The 24276-nt window shown below is 44.1% G+C and overlaps 1 protein-coding gene across 2 annotated transcripts in view; it reads right to left on the reverse strand.

The window, feature by feature from the left end:
* Positions 1–280: 280 nt before the first annotated feature.
* The window catches only part of CARHSP1 (calcium regulated heat stable protein 1), a 54362-nt gene continuing 30366 nt past the window's right edge, over positions 281–24276 (reverse strand). For both annotated transcript variants that reach the window (XM_069734007.1, XM_069734010.1), the window contains exons 2-4: positions 21322–21522; positions 17145–17267; positions 281–868 (exon numbers count right to left, since the gene is read on the reverse strand). In XM_069734007.1, coding sequence (XP_069590108.1) covers positions 706–868; positions 17145–17267; positions 21322–21509 — 474 coding nt within the window. In that variant the 5' untranslated portion in view covers positions 21510–21522 and the 3' untranslated portion in view covers positions 281–705. The remainder of the gene's footprint in view (positions 869–17144; positions 17268–21321; positions 21523–24276) is intronic.

The raw sequence follows: 24276 nt of genomic DNA on the forward strand, positions 1-24276 counted from the left end.
ATTATAAGACGTACTAATCCAAAAATAAAAAAATTATATTGCAAAGCTAAAACCAAGTAATGAAAGGCTGTTCTTACTGCAGTATCCACACGCACATGACATTCAGCACATTATATTCGTTTTTTTTTTCTGTGCCAGACAGGAAGGTTTTGGTGTACAACTGACATACACAATCTGTGCTAAAAATTGCTTGGGCTACAAAATATATATTGCCGATGCCCAACCGCTAAGGCACATGTGCAAACAGACATTTTACTTTCAGCTAAATGAAAACTCAAAATATTTGTAGACATTTATTACATAAAGTGTAATTATTTATTGGAGGCAAAACATTGTAAAAGAGTTAGATATTCCTATTTTAGTATCGGAAGTCAGTGATGTGCAGCCTTCAATTTTTTTTTGTACATAATAAAAGTGGAAGAAGAAAATAAAAATATCACAAGAGAGCGGTGCTCCGTTCTGTCTGGGTTGGGCTATACAATAAAGCACGGTACCGGAGGTCACCGCATCGGAAATCGGACAGTTCTGCCCCCAGACACTTATTAATGGAATATAAGGCAGCATGTGGAGAAACCATAACATATAGAGTCCAGTGCATCCATGGTGGGAATGTTTATCGCTGATCACCTTATGCAGTAGCACACAATGTATGTTATCAACAATGGTTAGAAAAAAAATAAAATAAAACTCTGTTGTGGTTTGGATCTAAGAAGAGATGATATGTCCAGACCAAGTCTCGTGCTTTGTCCCCGGAGTTAGATGGGTGATCACAACGTCCACCGCCTGCTTCTTCTCATTCTTCGGAGGAATGGTGCAGACTTTGTAAGTGACTTCATCCCCTTCTACAGGGACATATTCGCCTTCAATACTGTCAAAGTGAGAAAAAAAAATTTCTGTAATCAAAATACCCTTGGATATCTGCCAGTAATTTACTTACACTTCATATCTGCAGTGACAGATTAATAGCAAATTACTGCAGTATTCTGATGGTACATTAATGGTGTATCCTTAGGGTAGCTTTCCTAAACCTCTGCAGAAGCTACAAAGATGTCGCCCATTCTTACACATTGGGACTCCCAACTATTACACATGTACGGTGTTTGTGGGCACATGGTAGTAGACTAAAAGCAGGGTTTATTTTTATCATAAGTATTCACATGTAATTATTGATGGCACTTCCCGCACAACGATGCAACCATATACTCAGGCTATGTGCACACGTTCAGGATTTCTTGCAGAAATTTCCTGAGAAAAACCTGAAATTTTCTGCAAGACATCTGCAAGAAATCTGCATGCGTTTTTACCGCATTTTTGGTGAGTTTTTTTTTTTTTGCGGATTCTTCCAGACATTTCCCAATGCATTATATAGTGGGAAATCCGCAAAAAATCTGCAAAATTAATGAACATGCTGCGTTTTTTACCGCAATGCGTTTTTTTCATGGAAAAAAAACGCATCATGTGCACAAAAATTGCGGAATTCATTCTAAATGAGAATAAATTTTACTGAGACAAAAAATATAAAAACAGGAAGAAAAGGCAAACAGTATATATAATCCAAATAATAACAAATGTATAGAAGTGTTGAAGAGGTATAGAAAAAATTAATGTACCGTGACCTCTCTTCCTCCTCTTTTCAAAAAGAGGTACCCTACATACACCGAGTTTTTCAGCACTTTTTTTGTGCTGAAAATGCCCCTCTCAGCTTATACATGAGTCATTGTCCCAGAAGATGGCAGGAGAGGGGGGAACACCTGAGGCTGAAGCCGGCTGCTGCTGCTTAAATTTTTAGACCAGGAGTGGCATAAGGTCACCCAAAAGCAGGGTGAAAGACTGGTGGAAAGCATGCCAAGACGCATGAAAGCTGTGATTAAAAATCATGGTTATTCCACAAAATATTGATTTCTGAACAGTTAAAACATTAGTATTGTTGCTTCTAAATGATTATGAACTTTGTTTTCCAGTATTTGATGGCTGCAAGCAATGCAATTTTTTGTTATTTTGACCATTTCTCATTTTCAGAAAATAAATACAAAATGTATTGCTTGGAACTTCAGAGACATGTTAATAGTTTATAGAATAAAAGAACAATTTACATTTTACTCAAATATACCGTACATATAAAGAGAAAAATCAGACAAACTGAAAATTTTGAAGTTGTCTCTTAATTTGCTAGAAGTCCAAAAAATGAAAATAATGTAAATGAGCATATAATAGGGAGAGATATGTTCCACACCTGTATCCCTATGGTATGGATGAGTTGTGTGTAAAGACCAAAATAGGTGGAAAGTCTTAGTTACCGGTAACGGTATTTTTCGGAGCCCATGACAGCACCATGAATGAGGGGATCCACCCTTCAAAGACAGGAAACCTACAGACATAAAAGGGCGGCACTTCTCCCACACATCAGCTGGATTACAGAGCAGGAGAGGACCTCCCATGGTTAATGGCAGAAAACATACAATACACCTAAGGGTATCGTCACACTATACCATTTCGATCGCTACGACGGTACGATTCGTGACGTTCCAGCTATATCGTTACGATATCGCTGTGTCTGACACGCAGCAGCGATCAGGGATCCTGCTGAGAATCGTACGTCGTAGCAGATCATATGGAACTTTCTTTCATCGCTGGATCTCCCGCTGTCATCGCTAGATCGGTGTGTGTGACACCGATCTAGCGATGCGATCCAGCGATGCGTTCGCTTGTAACCAGGGTAAACATCGGGTAACTAAGTGCAGAGCCGCGCTTAGTAACCCGATGTTTACCCTGGTTACGAGCGTAAAACTAAAAAAAAACAAACAGCACATACTTACATTCTGGTGTCCGTCAGGTCCCTTGCCGTCTGCTTCCCGCACTGTGACTGCCAGCCGTAAAGTGAAAGCAGAGCACAGCGGTGACGTGCTTTCACTTTCACTTTACGGCCGGCAGTCACAGTGCGGGAAGCAGACGGCAAGGGACGTGACGGACACCAGATGTAAGTATGTGCTGTTTGTTTTTTTTTAGTTTTACGCTTGTAACCAGGGTAAACATCGGGTTACTAAGCGCGGTCCTGCGCTTAGTTACCCGATGTTTACCCTGGTTACCCAGGGACCTCGGCATCGTTGGTCACTGGAGAGCTGTCTGTGTGACAGCTCCCCAGCGACCACACTACGATTTACCTACGATCACGGCCAGGTCATATCGCTGGTCGTGATCGTAGGTAAATCGTATAGTGTGACGGTACCCTAACACCAGATAATTTCACAACTGTGAATACGTACAAGTGGAAGAAGTGCCCACCCACACGTGAAGGGAGGAGATATAAGGGTGCTGTCATGGGCTCCGAAAAATACCGTTACTGGTAAGTAACAGACTTTACACTGTGTTCCAAATTATTATACACAAAGAGTTTAGGAGTGATAAGGTTAGAATTTTTTTGTTTGTCATTTAAACTCATTGATGGTGATATGTGTCAGGGCTCTTTATATCACTGAAAGCAATTGCAGATACCTGTGCAAAATAATTTGGCAGGTGTGTCCAAATAAAGGAAAGACTACTTAAAGGGACACTGTCACCTGAATTTGGAGGGAACAATCTTCAGCCATGGAGGCGGGGTTTTTGGGTGTTTGATTCACCCTTTCCTTACCCGCTGGCTGCATGCTGGCTGCAATATTTGATTGAAGTTCATTCTCTGTCCTCCATAGTACACGCCTGCGCAAGGCGCTGGCTGCATGCTGGCTGCAATATTGGATTGAAGTTCATTCTCTGTCCTCCATAGTACACGCCTGCGCAAGGCGCTGGCTGCATGCTGGCTGCAATATTGAATTGAAGTTCATTCTCTGTCCTCCATAGTACACGCCTGCGCAAGGCAGGCGTGTACTATGGAGGACAGAGAATGAACTTCAATCCAATATTGCAGCCAGCATGCAGCCAGCGGGTAAGGAAAGGGTGAATCAAACACCCAAAAACCCCGCCTCCATGGCTGAAGATTGTTCCCTCCAAATTCAAGTGACAGTGTCCCTTTAAGAAGGCTGTTCCACATTATTAAGCAGCCTACATTTTTGGCCAAAATGGGAAAGAAAAAGGATGTGTCGGCTGCTGAGAAGCAACAAATTGTGGAGTATTTAGGTCAAGGCATGACTACAATCAACATTGCCAAGACACTTCATCATGATCATCACACAATCAAGAAGTATGTAGCTGATTCCCAGCACACGTGTGCGTGCTGATAAGGAAAAATTGAGGACTCTTTTCAACAGGCAATTGCGTAAGGTTAAAAGAGCAGCTGCAAAAATGCCTTGTCATAGCAGCAGACAAGTTTTTGAAGCTGCTGGTGCCTCCAACGTCCCCAGAACAAGATGCAGGGTCATTCAGAGGTATGCAGCTGTGCGTAAGCCATCCTGTCGACCACCTTTATCCACTGCACACAAACAGAAACGGCTCCAGTGGGCCAAACGATACATGAAGACTGACTTCCAAACTGTTTTGTTCACCGATGAGTGCCGTGCAACGCTCGATGGTCCAGATGGAGTGGAGGATGGCTGGTTGATGGACACCCCATGAAAACACGGCTAAGGCGCCAACAGGGAGGAGGTGGAGTAATGTTTTGGGCTGGAATCAAGGGGAGAGAGATTGTCGGCCCCTTTATGATCCCTGAAGGGGTAAAGATGAACTCCATAATCTATGTGGAGTTTCTAAAACAACACTTCCTGCCATGGTTCAAGAGGAAGAACCGTGCTTTCCGCAGCAAGATCATTTTCATGCATGATAACTCACCGTCTAATGCTGCAAAAAACACATCTGCATCTCTGGCTGCTATGGGCATAAAAGAGGACAAACTTATGGTGTGACCAGGGGCATAACTGCGGTCGCAGGGGTCGCACTAGCGACTGGGCCCGAGTGTTTAAGGGCTCGCCCAGTCCAGCAAACAAGCAGACAAGTCACGCACCCTGCTGGCCACGCCCACAGCTTCCCCAGACTTCCAGCAGTGTGGGGCGTGTCCGTGAAGGACATGTGACCTAGCAGAAGGACTGAGCATGTCACTGAAGCTTGACAGAGATGGAAGGCAGCAGCTGGTGAGTGTAGCGGCTGTAAAGTGCTGATGTGCTGCTTACACCTGACACACACACACACCTGTGATGAGGTCACAGGAGGGGAGGAGTCAGGAGGTCACATGATCAGTGGCCTCAGTGTATGCAGGACTCTGCTGTGCTTGATTGTCGTGCTGAATGAGGGGAAGCTTATGTGTGGGGTCAGGAGGGGTTTTACAGTGTGGAAGTAACAGAGCTGTGTGTGTACAAGGTGTACAGAGCGGAGCCGTGTATGTGTGTAGTGGAGCAATGTGTACGAGGTGTACGGAGCGGAGTCAGGTGTGTACGAGGTGTACAAAGCTGAGCCGAGGGTGAAAGAGGTGAGCGGAGTTGTGTATATATGGGGTGTATGGAGTGGTGCTGCGTGTTTATGAGGTGTGTGGAGCGGAGCCACGTGTGTACGGGGTGGACGGAGCGGAGAAGCATGTGTATGGAGTGTACAAAGCGGAGCTGTGTGTGTGAGGTGTACAGAGCAGATCCGCGTGTGTAAGGAGCGGAGCCGCGTGTGTACAAGGTGTACGGAGCAGAGCCGCGTGTGTACAAGGTGTACAGAGCAGAGCCGTGTGTAAGGGGTTCTCGGAGCGAAGCCGTGTGTGCAAGGTGTACGGAGCAGAGCCGCGTGTGTACAAGGTGTACAGAGTAGAGCCGTGTGTGTACGGGTTCTCGGAGTAAAGCCGTGTGTATACGGGCTGTAAATTTCCGAGTCGGGAAGAATGGTACATGGCTGTGGGCAGAGCCCAGCATGTGCACTGTGGGGGAATATTGCGTGTACTCGCCAGCATCAGAATGTGCAGTGTGCATGCTCCGGAGCCAACCAGTACACCCAATACACTCCACAGGTCCGGAAATGACGCACTGCAGCGTCATACCAGGAAGAAACAGCACACAGATTTCAAACGCTGGGAGTGCGCTTGGAATTAGAGCGAGGGAGGACATGACGCCCAGAGTCTGCACTTCCGAAGACATCGCACCAATTAGTATAGGGACATGTTAGTTATAAAATCATTTTTCTCAGCGATTACAGGGCAGTAATAGGTCAGACTACACAACATTGCAACAAAACTATAGTGTGCAAAATGAATAGGGAAAATGTGAATTTCGGTGGGAAATATTTTGGTGCGGGGGGTGGGGGTGGGCATTTGAAAGATCGCACCGGGGCCCCTCACTTTGTAGTTACGCCACTGGGTGTGACCACCTTCTTCCCCTGACCTCAACCCCATTGAGAACCTCTGGAGCATCATCAAAAGGAGTGTATGATGGCTGGAGGCAGTTCACATCTAAGCAACAGCTCTGGGAGGGTATTCTGTCCACATGCGAAACAATTGAAGCAAAAACTGACAAATTCAATGGACGAGAGAGTTCAGAAGCTTCTTTCGAACAAGGGGTCCTATGTGCAAATGTAACATCACCTAGAATAAAGTTTTCACTTGAAAACTGTTTGATTTCATTTTGTAATAAGCTGATAATGCTTATGACTTCACAAGGGACCATTTTTTTTTGTTCAAAATTAAATAAAAAAGGTTGAAAACTCTGTGCATAATAATTTGGAACATGCATTTTGAGTGTTTTTTTTTAACCCCTTCATGACCCAGCCTATTTTGACCTTAAAGACCTTGCCGTTTTTTGCAATTCTGACCAGTGTCCCTTTATGAGGTAATAACTCAGGAACGCTTCAACGGATCCTAGCGGTTCTGAGACTGTTTTTTCGTGACATACTGGGCTTCATGTTAGTGGTAAATTTAGGTCAATAAATTCTGCGTTTATTTGTGATAAAAACGGAAATTTGGCGAAAATTTTGAAAATTTCGCAATTTTCACATTTTGAATTTTTATTCTGTTAAACCAGAGAGTTATGTGACACAAAATAGTTAATAAATAACATTTCCCACATGTTTACTTTACATCAGCACAATTTTGGAAACAAAATTTTTTTTTGCTAGGAAGTTATAAGGGTTAAAATTTGACCAGCGATTTCTCATTTTTACAACACCATTTTTTTTTTAGGGACCACCTCACATTTGAAGTCAGTTTGAGGGGTCTATATGGCTGAAAATACCCAAAGGTGACACCATTCTAAAAACTGCACCCCTCAAGGTACTCAAAACCACATTCAAGAAGTTTATTAACCCTTCAGATGCTTCACAGCAGCAGAAGCAACATGGAAGGAAAAAATGAACATTTAACTTTTTAGTCACAAAAATTATCTTTTAGCAACAATTTTTTTATTTTCCCAATGGTAAAAGGAGAAACTGAACCACGAAAGTTGTTGTCCAATTTGTCTTGAGTACGCTGATACCTCATATGTGGGGGTAAACCACTGTTTGGGCGCACGGCAGGGCTTGGAAGGGAAGGAGCGCCATTTGACTTTTTGAATCAAAAATTGGCTCCACTCTTTAGCGGACACCATGTCACGTTTGGAGAGCCCCCGTGTGCCTAAAAATTGGAGCTCCCCCACAAGTGACCCCATTTTGGAAACTAGACGCCCCAAGGAACTTATCTAGATGCATAGTGAGCCCTTTAAACCCCCAGGTGCTTCACAAATTGATCCGTAAAAATGAAAAAGTACTTATTTTTCACAAAAAAATTCTTTTAGCCTCAATTTTTTCATTTTCACATGGGCAACAGAATAAAATGGATCCTAAAATTTGTTGGGCAATTTCTCCTGAGTACACTGATACCTCATATGTGGGGGTAAACCACTGTTTGGGCACATGGTAAGGCTCGGAAGGGAAGGAGCGCCATTTGACTTTTTCAATGAAAAATTATCTCCATCGTTAGCGGACACCATGTCGCGTTTGGAGAGCCCCTGTGTGCCTAAACATTGGAGCTCCCCCACGAGTGACCCCATTTTGGAAACTAGACCCCCCAAGGAACTTATCTAGATGCATATTGAGCACTTTAAACCCCCAGGTGCTTCACAGAAGTTTATAACGCAGAGCCATGAAAATAAAAAATAATTTTTCTTTCCTCAAAAATGATTTTTTAGCCTGGAATTTCCTATTTTGCCAGGGGTAATAGGAGAAATTGGACCCCAAATGTTGTTGTCCAGTTTGTCCTGAGTACGCTGATACCCCATATGTGGGGGTAAACCACTGTTTGGGCACACGGCAGGGCTCGGAAGGGAAGGCACGCCATTTGGCTTTTTAAATGGAAAATTAGCTCCAATCATTAGCGGACACCATGTCACGTTTGGAGAGCCCCTGTGTGCCTAAACATTGGAGATCCCCCAGAAATGACCCCATTTTGGAAACTAGTCCACCAAAGGAACTAATCTAGATGTGTGGTGAGGACTTTGAACCCCCAAGTGCTTCACAGAAGTTTATAATGCAGAGCCGTGAAAATAAATACGTTTTCTTTCCTCAAAAATAATTAATTAGCCCAGAATTTTTTATTTTCCCAAGGGTTACAGGAGAAATTGGACCCCAAAAGTTGTTGTTCAGTTTCTCCTGAGTACGATGATACCCCATGTGTGGAGGTAAACCACTGTTTGGGCACACGTCGGGGCTCATAAGGGAAGTAGTGACTTTTGAAATGCAGACTTTGATGGAATGGTCTGCGGGCGTCACATTGCGTTTGCAGAGCCCCTGGTGTGCCTAAACAGTAGAAACCCCCACAAGTGACCCCATTTTAGAAACTAGACCCCCCAAGGAACTTATCTAGATATGTGGTGAGCACTTTGAACCCCCAAGTGCTTCACAGACGTTTACAACGCAGAGCCGTGAAAATAAAAAATCATTTTTCTTTCCTCAAAAATGATGTTTTAGCAAGCATTTTTTTATTTTCACAAGGGTAACAGGAGAAATTGGACCCCAGTAATTATTGCGCAGTTTATCCTGAGTATGCTGCTACCCCATATGTGGGGGTAAACCACTGTTTGGGCACACGTCGGGGCTCGGAAGTGAGGGAGCACCATTTGACTTTTTGAATACGAGATTGGCTGGAATCAATGGTGGCGCCATGTTGCGTTTGGAGACCCCTGATGTGCCTAAACAGTGGTCACCCCTCAATTCTACCTCCAATACTAACCCCAACACACCCCTAACTCTAATCCCAACTGTAGCCATAACCCTAATCACAACCCTAACCACAACCCTAATTCCAACCCTAACCCTAAGGCTATGTGCCCACGTTGCGGATTCGTGTGAGATTTTTCAGCATCATTTTTGAAAAATCCGCGGGTAAAAGGCACTGCGTTTTACCTGCGCATTTTCCGCGGATTTCCAGTGTTTTTTGTGCGCATTTCACCTGCGGATTCCTATTGAGGAACAGGTGTAAAATGCTGCGGAATCCGCACAAAGAATTGACATGCTGCGGAAAATACAACGCAGCGTTTCCGCGCTGTATTTTCCGCCCCATGGGCACAGCGGATTTGGTTTCCATATGTTTACATGGTACTGTAAACCTGATGGAACACTGCTGCGGATCCGCAGCCAAATCCGCACCGTGTGCACATGGCCTAATTCTAAAGGTATGTGCACACGCTGCGGAAAACGCTGCGGATCCGCAGCAGTTTCCCATGAGTTTACAGTTCAATGTAAACATATGGGAAACAAAAATCGCTGTAAACATGCTGCGGAAAAACTGCACGGAAACGCAGCGGTTTACATTCCGCAGCATGTCACTTCTTTGTGCGGATTCCGCAGCGGTTTTACAACTGCTCAAATAGAAAATCGCAGCTGTAAAACCGCAGTGAAATGTGCAGAAAAAACGCGGTAAATCCGCCATAAATCCGCAGCGGTTTAGTACTGCGGATTTATCAAATCCGCAGCGGAAAAACCCGCAGAGGACCAGAATACGTGTGCACATACCGAAACCCTAACCCTAGCCCTAACCCTACCCCTATTCTAACATTAGTGGAAAAAAAAAATTCTTTATTTTTTTTATTGTCCCTACCTATGGGGGTGACAAAGGGGGGGGGGGTCATTTATTATTTTTTTTATTTTGATCACTGAGATATAATCTATCTCAGTGATCAAAATGCACTTTGGAACGCATCTGCCGGCTGGCAGATTCGGCGGGCGCACTGCGCATGCGCCCACCATTTTGGAAGATGGCGGCGCCCGGAGAGAAGACGGACGGACCCCGGCAGGATTGGTAAGTATGATGGGGTGGGGGGGGGGGGGGAGCACGGGGGAAGGGGGGGAATCGGGGCATGGGGAGGGGGGGTGAATCGGAGCGCGGGAGGGGTGGAACGGAGCACGGGGGAGGTGGAACGGAGCACGGGGGGGGGGGTGGATCGGAGCACGGGGGGGGGGGTGGATCGGAGTGCAGGGGGGGGGGGTGATTGGAGCACGGGGGGAGCGGACACGAGCACGGGGGGAGCGGACACGAGCACGGGGGGAGCGGAGCACAGGACGGAGGGGAGCCGGAGCAGTGTACCGGACAGATCGGGGGGCTGGGGGGGCGATCGGTGGGGTGGGGGCACATTAGTGTTTCCAGCCATGGCCGATGATATTGCAGCATCGGCCATGGCTGGATTGTAATATTTCACCAGTTATAATAGGTGAAATATTACAAATCGCTCTGATTGGCTGTTGAAAGTGAAACTGCCAATCAGAGCGATCGTAGCCACGGGGGGGTGAAGCCACCCCCCCTGGGCTAAACTACCACTCCCCCTGTCCCTGCAGATCGGGTGAAATGGGAGTTAACCCTTTCACCCGATCTGCAGGGACGCGATCTTTCCATGACGCCACATGGGTGTCATGGGTCGGATTGGCACCGACTTTCATGACGCCTACGTGGCGTCAAAGGTCGGGAAGGGGTTAAAAAAGATACTGTTTTCATAGGCAGTTTGTTCCAAAACATTGCAATTATACTAGAATAGTAGATGACTGGAAAATAATGACTGCAATTCAGATAGGTAATTTAGAAAAAAATATGAGGAAATATTATTTGCATAATAATTTGGAACACAGTGTATGCGGTCTCCCATGACAACACCATGAGAGAATTACAGAGAGGTAAGAATTTTAGGGAGGGGCACCATCCTGAAGTACCCTTATTCCAAATGTGAGATCAGAAGAGGCACACATATCCAGCCTATAATGTGTATAAAAGGTGGAAGGAGAAGACCATGTAGCTGCCTTACATATCTGCTCGATCAAGACCTCCGATCTATCCGCCCAGGAGGCTGCCATGGCCCATACGGAGTGAGCCCTCAGACCTTTTGGCGCTGTCTTGCCACTTACATAGTAACATAGTAACTTGACATATAAGCTAATGAAATGGCCTCCCTGATCCATCTAGCTAATGTGCTTCTTGACACCCTAAGACCCTTTATAGCCCCATGGAAAGAGACAAATAAGGAATTATCCTTTTTCCAAGGATCAGTGACTTTATCAGTACTCTAACAAGCACCTCCTTACATCGAGCGTATGAAGCTTCATTTCCATCTAGTTCTTAGGATTGGGAAGGAAGGAATGGAGAACTATTTCCTATGGAATTTGGAGGCTACCTTTGGTAAGTAAGATGGATCTGGCATTATGATAGCCCTATCCTCCAAGAACTGGGTATATGGTGGAAACCTAGAAAGAGCTTGAATGTCACTCACCCATTGGGTAGATGTTAATGCAACCAGGAGGACTACTTTAAGGCAAAGCACCTTTATTGGTGCTGACTCAATGGGTTTAAACAGGGAACCTGTCATAGCGGTCAGGACCAGGTTCAGGTCCAGGTTCAGGTCCCACAGCATTATTCCCTACTTAAGGATGGGCCTAGATCTAGATGACGCCTTAATAAATCTAGCTATCCAGTAATTTACCACAAGATCATAACTAAACAAGGCCACCAGGGCTGATACCTGGACTTTGAGAGTACTAGTCTCATCTCAAAACACTTCTTAGGGAACTTCAGAATCAGACCAATTGGGACCCCCCGCCCCCATCTTAAAATTTGAGGTAGACAATAACCTTTTCCAAGTTCTGGCAAATTCTGGTCGTGACCACAATCCTACTCTTTAGAAGAGTTTAGGAGAAAAATCTCTTTCCCTCAACAATGACCTTTCAAATTCCACACTGTCAGATGAAGGTCAGCCACTCGTAGATGGCAGACTGGCCCCTGGGAGAGGAGATCCGGGAGCTCCGGTAGCACCCAAGGCTCGGTGACCGACATGGTCCTCAGCCACGAAAACCATGCCCTTCTGGGCCAAAATGGGGCAATCACAATAATCCTTGCCCTGTCTTCTCTTACCTTTCTCTCTACCAGTAGCAACAGAGCTAATAGGGGGAAAGCATAAGCTAGCTTGACATTCCACTTGATCAGGAAGGTATCCACCACCAGTGGACTTTCCCTGGGGTTGAGAAAACAGAACTTCTTCACCTGTTTCTTTTGGTGGCGAAGAGTTCTATGTCTGGATGATCCCACATCCACACAATCTGCTTGAAGATGGAACAACTCAGTATCCACTCTCCTTGCCGGGATGTTTCAGGTTAAAAAGTTTGATCTGATATTTTCTTTTCCTCTTATGTGAAGAGCAGTCAGTGATAGAAAATGGTTCTCCGCTACTTGAAACAATCGATCTGCCACCTCCATTAAGGGTCTGAACTGGGTTCCCCCTTGGTGGTTGATGTAGGCCACTGGTCACCTGATTGTTGGAGATGATCCTGACAAGATGACCCTGTAGGGATATAAGGAGCTTTCTTATAGCTAGTTCCACCGCCATCAGTTCCTTCAGGATAGATGAGCTATCTGATTATATATATATATATATATATATATATATATATATATATATATATATATATATATATATATATATATATATATATATATATATATATATATATATATATATATATATACACACACACACACACACACACACGTAAGTATGCACACACATACATTCACTTATTGGTTTTGTGTGTGTAAACATTATATTTGAACATGGTATGTAATGTTATTATGGTCTGCAATGGAGAATGTAAAAGAGGTTGGACTAGGAAATGACATCCCAATTTTTTTTGTTAAATAATATATCTTTATTTAGCTTACAAAAAGGCAGACAATTCTGCATAGAAATCCGCATGAGAAAACGCATCAAAAATGCGCGGATTTTCAACTGCGTTTTCTGCCAAGAGAGGAAGAATCTGCGCAGATTTTTACAAGAGAAAATCTGCAACGTGTGCACATACCCTAAAGCTCTCATATGAAATTGAGCGGACACTACTGCTGGGATGCAGGAGGTTAGTGACCCTAAAAAGGAACATCGCCTTTCTAAGAGACAGTTTAATGCTCTCATCACCTGATGTTAAATGTTATCTAATTTACTAGCTGGTAGTTGACACTCCTGAATCTCTGAGTCTAGAATTATCCCTAGAAACTCCAGCACCTTTAAGGGCACTAGGCGTGACTTCTTAATGTTCAATTGCCACCCCAAGAGTTCCAAGGTGGCCATTATTTCTCTTACTTGCATCGAGCAATGATCAGCTGACCTGCCCACAATAAGAAAATCATCTAGATAGGGAATAATCATGGCGTTGGTTTCATGTAGATGACCCATGACTTCTGCCACCAACTTCGTGAAGACCCGAGGGGCATAGACTAGACCAAATTGGAGAGCCATAAATTGAAAGTGTCTGGGCCAGCAGTCATTGAGGTGGTTTCTTATGCTCCCAAGGGGAGCATCCAAACATGACCCTCCCCCCCCCCCCGAACCTTTCCTCTATCTATCATCCCACTTGGTTCGGTCCCTGGAAATTTTCTCCTACTGAAGAGACGCCTATAGTAGGGGACAGACAGACTGGGAAAGTTCTTCTTATAGGCCCGTTTCTCTAGAAACTCGTCTAGAACCGGCACAAACATGTACTCCTCCTTGCATGGAATAGCACAAAGTTTAGACCGGGCCTGAAAATCCCTGTGCCAGCATTTCAGCCACAACGCTCTCCAGGCTGCATTCGAGCGGGTCGCAGCCTTTGCTGCCAACCTGACCGAGCCCACTGAGGTATCTGATAAAATGCTGCAGCACCCTGTATCATTGGTAACAACTCCAGAATACTCTCTCTAGAAGACCTCTCCTTCAGCTGAGTCTCTAGTCTGTCGAACCAGATCATCATAGACCTGGCTGTACATGTAGACGCTACCGCTGGCCTTAGAGCTGCTGCCGACATCTTCCAGGTGCACTTAAGGAAGGTATCCGCCTTCTTACCCAGTGGGTCCCTTAAAGTCCCCATGTCCACAAAGGGCAAAAGAGGATATTTTTTACGTCTTCGCTATTGCCGCATCAAGTTTCGGGGCCTTATCCCAAGAACTCGAGACCAGGTTGTCAAAAGGATACCTCCTTTTAAACACTGGGGGAAGGGAATCTTTCCCCTCTGGTCTTTTCCACTCTCCATGTACAAGAGTGGATCTTATCATTCAAGGAGAAGGACCTGCGTTTCCTCTTGTCCAGTCCCCCAAACATGACATCATGAACTGACCACTCAGGCTTTGTCTCCACTATCCCCATAGTATTCCTGACCACTTTCCCTATAGACCAGGTGGATAAATTGGTGAAACAGAAGCGGCCAGAATCGTCTTCTGAAGAAGAAGACGCTAATCAAAATTAACCGGAAGAATTCTCTCCCCTGACAAAGTCACTAGAAGTGTCCGAATCTGGGGACCTAGTCTTCCTCCTTTATCCCTTCCCCTTTTGGGCCTCTCCTTGGGACAGGGACATCATGGACTCTTTTTACTTCAGTCCTAATAATTTCAGTTAGACAAATTAAGTGTCTCCTCTGCTACGGTCTGCTGGATGTATGACTGGCACAACCTTTTTAGATAGGAGACCAGCAAGCGGGACCTGCAAAGTGCACACTCATGTCTTGATTTCCCTGAGCACTTCTTTCCTTGGTAGGAATCAGGAGAAAAATACGAGGAAGACTACATAACCGAGTGAACTTTCATGAAGATCACTTACCACTGCGAATCAAATGAATAGGTACCGGATTACGAGGGGGGCACATCTCAGCCGAAGGATCTTCCCTGGCAGGCTGCTGAATCGTCCACTCTGCCGGAGCTCATCTGACTGGGCCTCACCACAGAATCCAGATCTCACTTACATGGCCACTTCCCGCACTGTCACAGGGTCATAGTCAGGATGCTTGAGTCTTCTGACCTAGCTGCTGACTGTTGCTGTACAGGATGTTCCTGCTGCTCGGTCGACTCAATCCTTTCACAAAAGAATCAAGGCCTAAAAGCAAGGAGGTCTGCGCAGGTGCTCTTTAAAATGCTGGACACACCCCCATCCGATACCCCCCGGATATCCGGGTCAGCAGGTCACCTGGTCTTTGGCGCCATTTATGAGATCTCCTCCTCCGAGCCCACAAGCTGTGCCACCCCGGATGTGGCGCCGTCCCCAGAGCGCCCCGACCCTCGCAGGCATGGAATACATGACCGCTGGCCACGCACACCACGCCGACATGACCCCTAAGACCCGAAGCTGATAACGGCTCCGGACACCACACTGGATCGCCTTGGCTGCGTCAACAGGGCCTGCCCCAGACGCGTCACGAGGACCCGTCCTCGAGAAGTCACCATGGCGCCCCCTGGATGCGTCAACAGGGCCCGACCCGGATACGTCACTGGGAGTCACAGGACGCATCACTAGGACCCACCAGCACATCATCGGGGTCCACCGGACACCCCAGAGCACGCCACGCAGGAGACACAGCTGGCAAGTTCCAGGGGCATACTCACCTGCATTCTGGTGCCGACCATCTGGGGCTGGTATTCCTAGCCTGACACCACTCCACCTGCTCAGCTCACTACCGTGCGGTCCACCCCGGACATACTGTAGGACTTCCAGGGACCCCGCACTGGCAGGGTACCCCCGCTGCCTGAACTGACCGGCCAGGCCTGGGAATCTGACAAATCTTCTACTTTCACAGGTATGTCTGGAAGAGGTTCACCCGTCAAGGACAGGAAACCAACTGATGCGTGGGAGAGGTTCCGCCCTTTTAGGTCTGTTGGTTTCCTGTCCTTGGAAGGGCGGATGCCCTCTCTCATGGTGCTGTCATGGGAGACCAAATAAATTATACAGTAGAGAGATGTTTCCACCATATTAAATCAAACATCCCCTCTTATGTTCAGATATAGTGCTGTCATAAAGGTTAGGTACCTGTATACATAGAATAATGTTATAGCCCTGGAATGGGAATGACTGCCACTAGCCTCCCCTCACACCAACGCGAATTTCACTGCCACCTTTTTCCTGGCGTCGTTGTTATAGGTACCTTGTTGAGTCTATATATGATATCTCTTTTTAATAATAGATTTGTGTAGGAGGAAGAGGGGTCACGTTACATTAATTTTTTCTATACCTTTTCCACACTTCTATACATTTGTTATTTGGTCGATATATACGGATTGTTTTTTCTTCTGACTACCAGCGTCTCCTGTTGGGACATTCTTCTTTTTTAATCTCAATAAAATTGAATCTCAAGGATCTCTTCAGCACTCAGTCTTTTTTGTACATTTAGCCTGAGTAGATGGTTCTATCATAAAAGCAGGGTTTGCCACCGTATGGATGGTAAAATTCAGTCAAAATTTAGCCCAATATAGATCCAAAAATACAAAGTGATGTTCATACATGCTACAGGACTTGACAATTGATACAATAAGAGTTCATCCATTTCTTGTGCCACTAAAAAAACAAAAATTAAAAAAAAAAAAAAAACATACTGATCTGTTTACACCATTAACAGCCTGCACCTGCTATTCTGATCTATTCGTATATGGAATAAAACAAACCATTTAAGAATTAAGAATAAAACTTTACAAACATTGACAATTACCAATATAATAAGTGAAGGTTTATGACCTTATAAATAATTGATGTGGATCCATCATTAGACAACTATAATGGCTGGCTCCCCGGCCCTACAGGAATTAAAGTGGGCTATCAATCTTAGCTGTGGGCTCTCTGACTACTCTAATAATGAAGGGTGATGCAATAACTGGAACGAGCCTTAAAATCAAAGTTTCCCATGAATCCCTTACACAATGAGAGAAGAACCATGAAGGCGTCCAGCACAACACCAGATGCTCAGAGGATCCATGTCCTGATTTATATATAGCAGAACGTTACTACACTTACTCCGAAATGTGTACAAAAATATCCGGCCCTCCATCTTCAGGTATTATGAAGCCGTGTCCTTTGGAACGGGAGAAGAATTTACATACTCCTTTGTACAATGGTCCTTCAGAAGCTCGGACAGTTCTGTGGGAAATGAAGAATGGCAGCAATGTAAATTATCCTTTATTCCATGTGGCTTGACAATACATAACATACGGTACATATATCGATAGAGAACACGGGGTAGAAAACAAGTAAAACGAGCACGACTTTACAAGTACTGAGTAGATGCTCTGCACGCGGCACATGCAATTGGCTGTTGGCTTTTCTGAAGTGTTGGGCTTCAGGTAACGCATTCCAGATTATAGGGGAAGCATGAGATACATTGGAGACTATTGTGTGAGGGGTGGACAAGAAGTGGGCACAGATCTTGTGAAGACCAGAGACCTTGTGTGGGGAGATATAGGGAAATTAAAGTAGGCAAGTATGGCGGGGGAAGGTTATGAGTGGTCATGTCATCAGCATTTTAGACTGAATTATCTGGGCCATGGTAACAAGAATTGTCAATGATCAGAGGCACTGGAGTAACAAAAGGAAAGTGGATTAATCAGCAGAATTGAGACTGATTTGCAACAGCAAAAGTGTAAAATGGGAGGCCACAGAGAAAGGTGTTGCAGTAGTCCGGGAGGGAGAGGAGGAGCGCTCGTACAAATGTTTTTTTGTTTCCTAGAAGTTGAAGTCGTAGATTTGAGTAAAGCTGGAGAAGGCGGCAGGTTACCCTAAGGCAATAGATTGGTCACACTCTGGAAAGTGCGGAGCAGTTAGCTGTGGGGTTGTGCAAGATGATGGAAGGATACAGTATTTTCTTTTATTTTCCTGATGAGTTTTAGAAAGTGAAAGGAGAAATACAGGATACATACGATAGACATACTGGTATCTGAGATAGATCTTGTACTGAAGGCAGAGTGATATGTTATGTGCTCTACCATGCCAAGAGGTATAGATGTGAAAATTAGAGGTCTCAGGACAAGGGTGGATTTGATTTAAATCTAACTGATTTAAATCACGATTTAAATCACTAGTCAGTACGGCTTGATTTAAATCAGTGATTTAAATCAAAGTTTCTACCTAACTGAATTTGACTCCGCAGAGGTCCCAGCCTCTTCTTCACGGCAAAAATGTTACAACATGAACAGAGTTGAGAAAAAGACCTTAATCCTATTGTTCTACAAACCTATGAATACAGAATCAACCCCTTCAGTGCCAAGTCCAAGAAGTTAGACAATATGTTTCTGATTGTTTGGAGTGGAATAGATCTGCACAACACAAGAAGAATGTGAATGACTCATCTTCATCACCGCACTTCTCATGATGTTGCCTCATTTGCGCCACCAGGCCTTGCATCTCTTTGTTGCATCGTTTGCATTTTGCACGCATGCCTGCCTTACCGATAGGCAAAGGAGCTTCATTAAAATATTCCCAAACTGGGTCTCTTTTACGGCCTGCTGCCATTATAAGGAAAGAATGTAATAAACCTCAGATCGTACACACAAACAGATCCAGACTTGTGCAGATCTATTCCACTCCAAACAATCAGAAACATATTGTGTAACTTCTTGGACTTGGCACTGAAGGGGTTGATTCTGTATTCATAGGTTTGTAGAATAGGATTAAGGTCTTTTTCTCAACTCTGTTCATGTTGTAACATTTTTGCCGTGAAGAAGAGGCTGGGACCTCTGCGGAGTCAAATTCAGTTTTGAGAACTGCGTAAGTAAAGCGAGCATCTGTGATAATGTAGGAGAGAAACTGCCCACTAATCCTACAGAAACCTCTGGAAGAGCATGGCATTGTGAATGTTACACATATACAGCCTTTATTCTACTGAGTTAAACAACTCAGCTTTATCTCATGATGGAAGAACCTGTGGATGGTAAAATATTTTCCTCAAAAAGCAGTTTATTGAAAAAAATCCGATTTAAATAAAAAAAAATCCGATTTTTTTGATTTTTTAAAAAAAAAAAACATTGATTTTTATCCACCCTGCTCAGGACACAACCTTCAGGTGCACCAACAGAGAGGGCATGGCGAGAAATGTACATGGGGACATGATATTATTTCCCACTCCGATTATTGTGGTGGTGCAGACCTTTTTAAAAGTTTTCCGACCTGATAATAAACTGAGCAATTTACAAGGCCATACCTGGTATGGATTTTCAAAGCAAGTCCATCTGCCTCCTAAGGTTTAAGATCTATTTAACCCCTTTACTCCCCAAGCCTGTTATCACCCTCATGACCAGGGCAAATTTTACAATTTTGACCAGTGTCACATTATGTGGTAATAACTCTGGATCACTTCAATGGATCCCACTGATTCATGACATATTGTACTTCATGATAGTGATAAAATTTGTTCAATATGAATAGCATTTACTTGTTAAAAATTGGTAAATTTGGAAAAAAATCTTGCAATTTTCAAATTCTTATGCCCTTAAATCAGAGAGTCATGTCACACAAAATAGTTAATAAATAACATTTTCCACATGTCTACTTTACATCAGCACAATTTTTTAAACAATTTTTTTCTTGCTAGGAAGTTATAAGTTTAAAAGTTGACGAAAGATTTCTCAATTTTCCAACAATTTTTTTTTAGGGACCACATAACATTTGAAGTGACTTTGAGAGTCCTATATGACAGAAAAAAAAATTACACCATTTTAAAAATTGCACCCCTCAAGCTGTTCAAAACCACATTTAAGTTTATTAACTCTTCAGGTAATTCAAAGGAACTGAAGCAATGTGGAAGGAAAAAAAATTTACATTTAACAAAAAAATGTTTAAGTTTGGACCCCGTTTTTTTTCATTTTCATAAGGGTAACAGGAGAAAATGGACCTCGAAATTTGTTGTGCAATTTCTCCTGAGCACGTTGATACCCCATATGTGGGGGAAAACTACTGTTTGGGCGCACAGCAGGGTTCGGAAGGGAAAGAGCACCATTTTACTTTATGAACACAATATTGTATAGAATTGAAAGCGGACACCATGTCGAGTTTGGAGAGTCCCTAATGTGCCTAGACAGTGGAAACCCCTTATAAGTTACTCCATTTTGGAAACTTGAACCCTCAAGGAATGTATATTGAGGCGTGGTGAGCACTTTGAAACCCCAGGTGATCCACAGTTTATAATATTGAGCTATGAAAATAATAATAAAAAAAATAAATCACACTTTTCCTACAAAAATGTTGTTTTAGCCCAATTTTTTTTTTATTTTTACAGGGGTAACAGGAGAAATTGCACCATACAATTTGTCCACCAGTGAGTGCCAGGTGAACACCTGGCAACTATCATGCGTACACAGCTCCTGTGCGACAGAGGCGCTTTGAATGCAAGGCAAGCAGAAAAATTAGAGAGATGACTCTTGTTGCTTTAGGATGAGAAATGCAGATTATTACTTATTTATTAATTACTATTAAATTACTTATTTAATATTATTATTAATTATTTTTACGACACTGACATTTAATATTTTTTATTTTAAAGGAAAACTGTCACCAGGTTTTTGCCACCTAATCTGAAACAGCATAATTAGAGACAGACACCCTGCTGCCATGTAGTTCTCCATATTCCTGAGCTCTATATAACCCCGCCACCACCACTGTTTGGCAGATGTGTTTACTGGGCATAGGCAGAAAACTGCCAATCAGTGATGTGGGTGGGGTTACACAGAGGTCAGCATTAGAGATCCGCTAGACCTGCAGCAGAGAAAACAGAATCAAAACTGAAGCAAGCAGCGCAGTAAGTGACACATAGGTGGGAACAGGGTCGCTGCCCCTATATTATGCTGTTCTCAGATGGGGTAGCAAAAACCAGGTGACAGATTCCCTTTAAATCAGGGGTGTCAAACTGCATTCCTCAAGGGCTGCAAACAGGTCATGTTTTCAGGATTTCCTTGTACTGCACAGGTGATAATTTAATCACCTACACACATAATGATTACAGCACCTTGTGCAAAGCTAAGGAAATCTTGAAAACACGCATGGTTTGCGGCCCTCGAGCAATGCAGTTTGACACCCCTGCTTTAAATACTAATGTTAAATGTTTTGGAACAAAACCAGATTCATTTTGCCGTTTACCTAGATCAATATTCTGCAACCATATAAAATGATAACATACTACAGACAAGAAGATAAATAGACTCACGCAGAAAATGTTCTTGTACGTCTGGTTGGGAGTGGACTAGGTATGAGGTGTCTCATAGGAGAAGGAGAGCGATCTCTTACTCGTCGGGGGCCTGGTAAATTAAGGGTCTTTGGAGACTCTGGAGATTGGGGCGATACTGGCGTCTCACTGGATGTGCTGGTAACAGGGGAGGTGGCGTCAGATGACATTTCTGTTTCTTATCTGAAAGGCACAGAACAAAGACAGAATATGTGCGTGAGCTTTATTCTAAGTGTTCAGAAAGGTTACGCACACAAAACGATCCATCCCGTATTATTCCCTGCCAGCAGGAGCTAATGAAATAAACATTTCTGACTATTACATGCATCATTCATGGTGGATCTACAGAAACAAGAAAACATCACTGCTGAAATCTACAAAACTGATGGCCTGACTTTTCCAGAAAGGCTCTGGATATTACACACTGCATTTACCATCTACAAGCGTTTACTTTAGGTATTTATTATTATGAGATGGGTGCATGTTCCCTGTACGGTGGAGCGCTTCTCGTCATGTAGTAGGTATGGCAAGACGATGAAAAGAGTTACCAAGGGACAGTACCGCCGGCAGGAGGGGCAGCTCAATATATCGTTTTGGAGGATAAGATCCTGGGCAAGTTGTAATTTATTGTCTGATATTCAACCTGGAAACAAGTAGACGGTCCTACTCCATGATCGACAGCCGTCTTTGTACACACTTACACAGGAAGGCCGGCAATCCCAGCGGGACCACGTAATAAGTAGAGGTTTACATTACATAAATCACAAGTTACACAGAATCACACAGCTAAACACTGAGCAGCCGAGCTCATCCTGCTCCATAACATCACAGGAACAATTAACACTGGGTTTCAATCTGACAGGTTCCCTTTAATACTTTACTCAGGGGAATTCATTAATTCTGGCTTTTACACCCGAAATCTGGAGCATTCTGTGACTTATCGTTTATACACTACCTCTAGATTAGGGGGAAAAAAAACGGGTGAAAATTACAAGAGCCGGAGCGAACCAGTCCACCTAATTGGCTATGTGCACACGCTGCGGTTTTTGCTGCAGGTCCGCAGCGGTTTCCCATGAGTTTACAGCATAACGTAAACCTATGAGAAATGAAAACCGCTGTGCACATGCTGCGGAAAAAAAACGCGCGGAAACGCAGCGGTTTACATTCCGCAGCATGTCAATTCTTTGTGCGGATTCCGCTGCCGGTTTACACCTGCTCCAATAGAAAACTGCAGTTGTAAACCCGCAGCAGAAACCGCGATAAATCCGCAGTAAAGACCGCAGCGGTTTTGAACTGCGGTTTTTCCAAATCCGCTGCGGAAAAATCCGCAGTCCTCCACAATACGTGTGCACATACCCTCAATCTGCACCGGAAAGAGGAGCAGGTATAGTGGAAACCTGTTCACGGCTACAGTCATTTCTGACTCTGGACGGTCAAAAGATGCATAAAATTAACTACAGAGAAACTCTCAATTACATTTTTTTTTTAATAAAATTTGTCCTGCCTGAAAAGTGATGAAACTTACCAAAACACTTTATTAGGTGATTTGTCTTAATTTCTGTAAAGATTACATGAAAGTGGCTTCCAAGCCCGTTCATTCCATCCCTTATTTGCCTGTTTTTGGCTGCACTGCTATCAAAATATACTCCTTTGGAGAACAGATGATGGCAGTAATGGGTCAGCCCCTGTTTTTTCATACCTGTGGTCTCTCAGAGATCACAATTTCCAAGTTTAGGGTATGTGCACACGTCAGGATTTCTTGCAGAAATTTCCTGAAGAAAACCGGAGATTTTCTGCAAGAAATCCGCGTTTTTTTTTTGCGTTTTTTGCGGTTTTCTTAGCATTTTGCAAGCGTAATTAGCTTGCAGAATGCTAAAGTTTTCCAAGCGATCTGTATCATCATTTGGAAAACTGACTGGCAGGTTGGTCACACTTGTCAAACATAGTGTTTGACAAGTGTGACCAACTTTTTACTATAGATGCTGCCTATGCCGCATCTATAATAAAAGATAGAATGTTTAAAAATAAAAAAAAAAATAAAAAAAAAAATGGTTATACTCACCCTCTGCAGACAGCCGATGTCCTCAGCGGCGTCCGTTCCTATAGATGGTGCGCGCAAGACCTTCCATGACGTCGCGGTCACGTGAGCGGTCGCGCCACCAATCACAGGACCGCTACGTCATCGCAGGTCCTTCACACAGAGCATCTATAGGAACGGAACCGGCAGCGTGCACCGCTGAGAGGCGGGAAGACATCGAGGGTGAGTATATCACTATTTTTTATTTTAATTCTTTTTTTTTTACCAATTATACGGTGCCCAGTCCGTGGAGGAAAGTCTCCTTTCCTCCACCCTGGGTACCAACCGCACATAATCTGCTTACTTCCAGCATGGTGTGCACAGCTCCATGCGGAAAGTAAGCATATCAATGCATTCCTAGGTGTGCGGAGTCACCGCAATTCCGCAAATTTAATGAACATGTTGCTTTTTTTTCCGCGATGCGATTTTTTTTGCGGAAAAAAAATGCAACATTTGCACAAAAAATGCGGAATACATTGTAAATAATAGGAGGCATATGTAAGCGTTTTTATCACGTTTTTATAGCGAAAAAAACGTGAAAAATACTGTACGTGTGCACATGGCCTTACAGTGGGAACTGAAAGAAGACAGAAGAGATTTATCTGCTTCGCTCTTGTCTTAGGGGACCCCAGCCATCGTTGCTGGCATCGTTGCTTTTGATGTCAAACATGACGATACACGCCGACCTGATGACAAAATAAAGTTCTGGACTTCTAGCTCCGACCAGCGATGGCACAGCGGGATCCAGATCGCTGCTGCGTGTCAAACACAACGAGATCGCTATCCAGGACGCTGCAACGTCACGGATCGTTGTCGATCTCGTTGCAAAGTTGCTGAGTGTGACGGTACCTTTAGACTCT

The sequence above is a fragment of the Ranitomeya imitator genome, chromosome 7 (assembly GCF_032444005.1).
Source record: "Ranitomeya imitator isolate aRanImi1 chromosome 7, aRanImi1.pri, whole genome shotgun sequence".
NCBI lineage: Eukaryota > Metazoa > Chordata > Amphibia > Anura > Dendrobatidae > Ranitomeya > Ranitomeya imitator.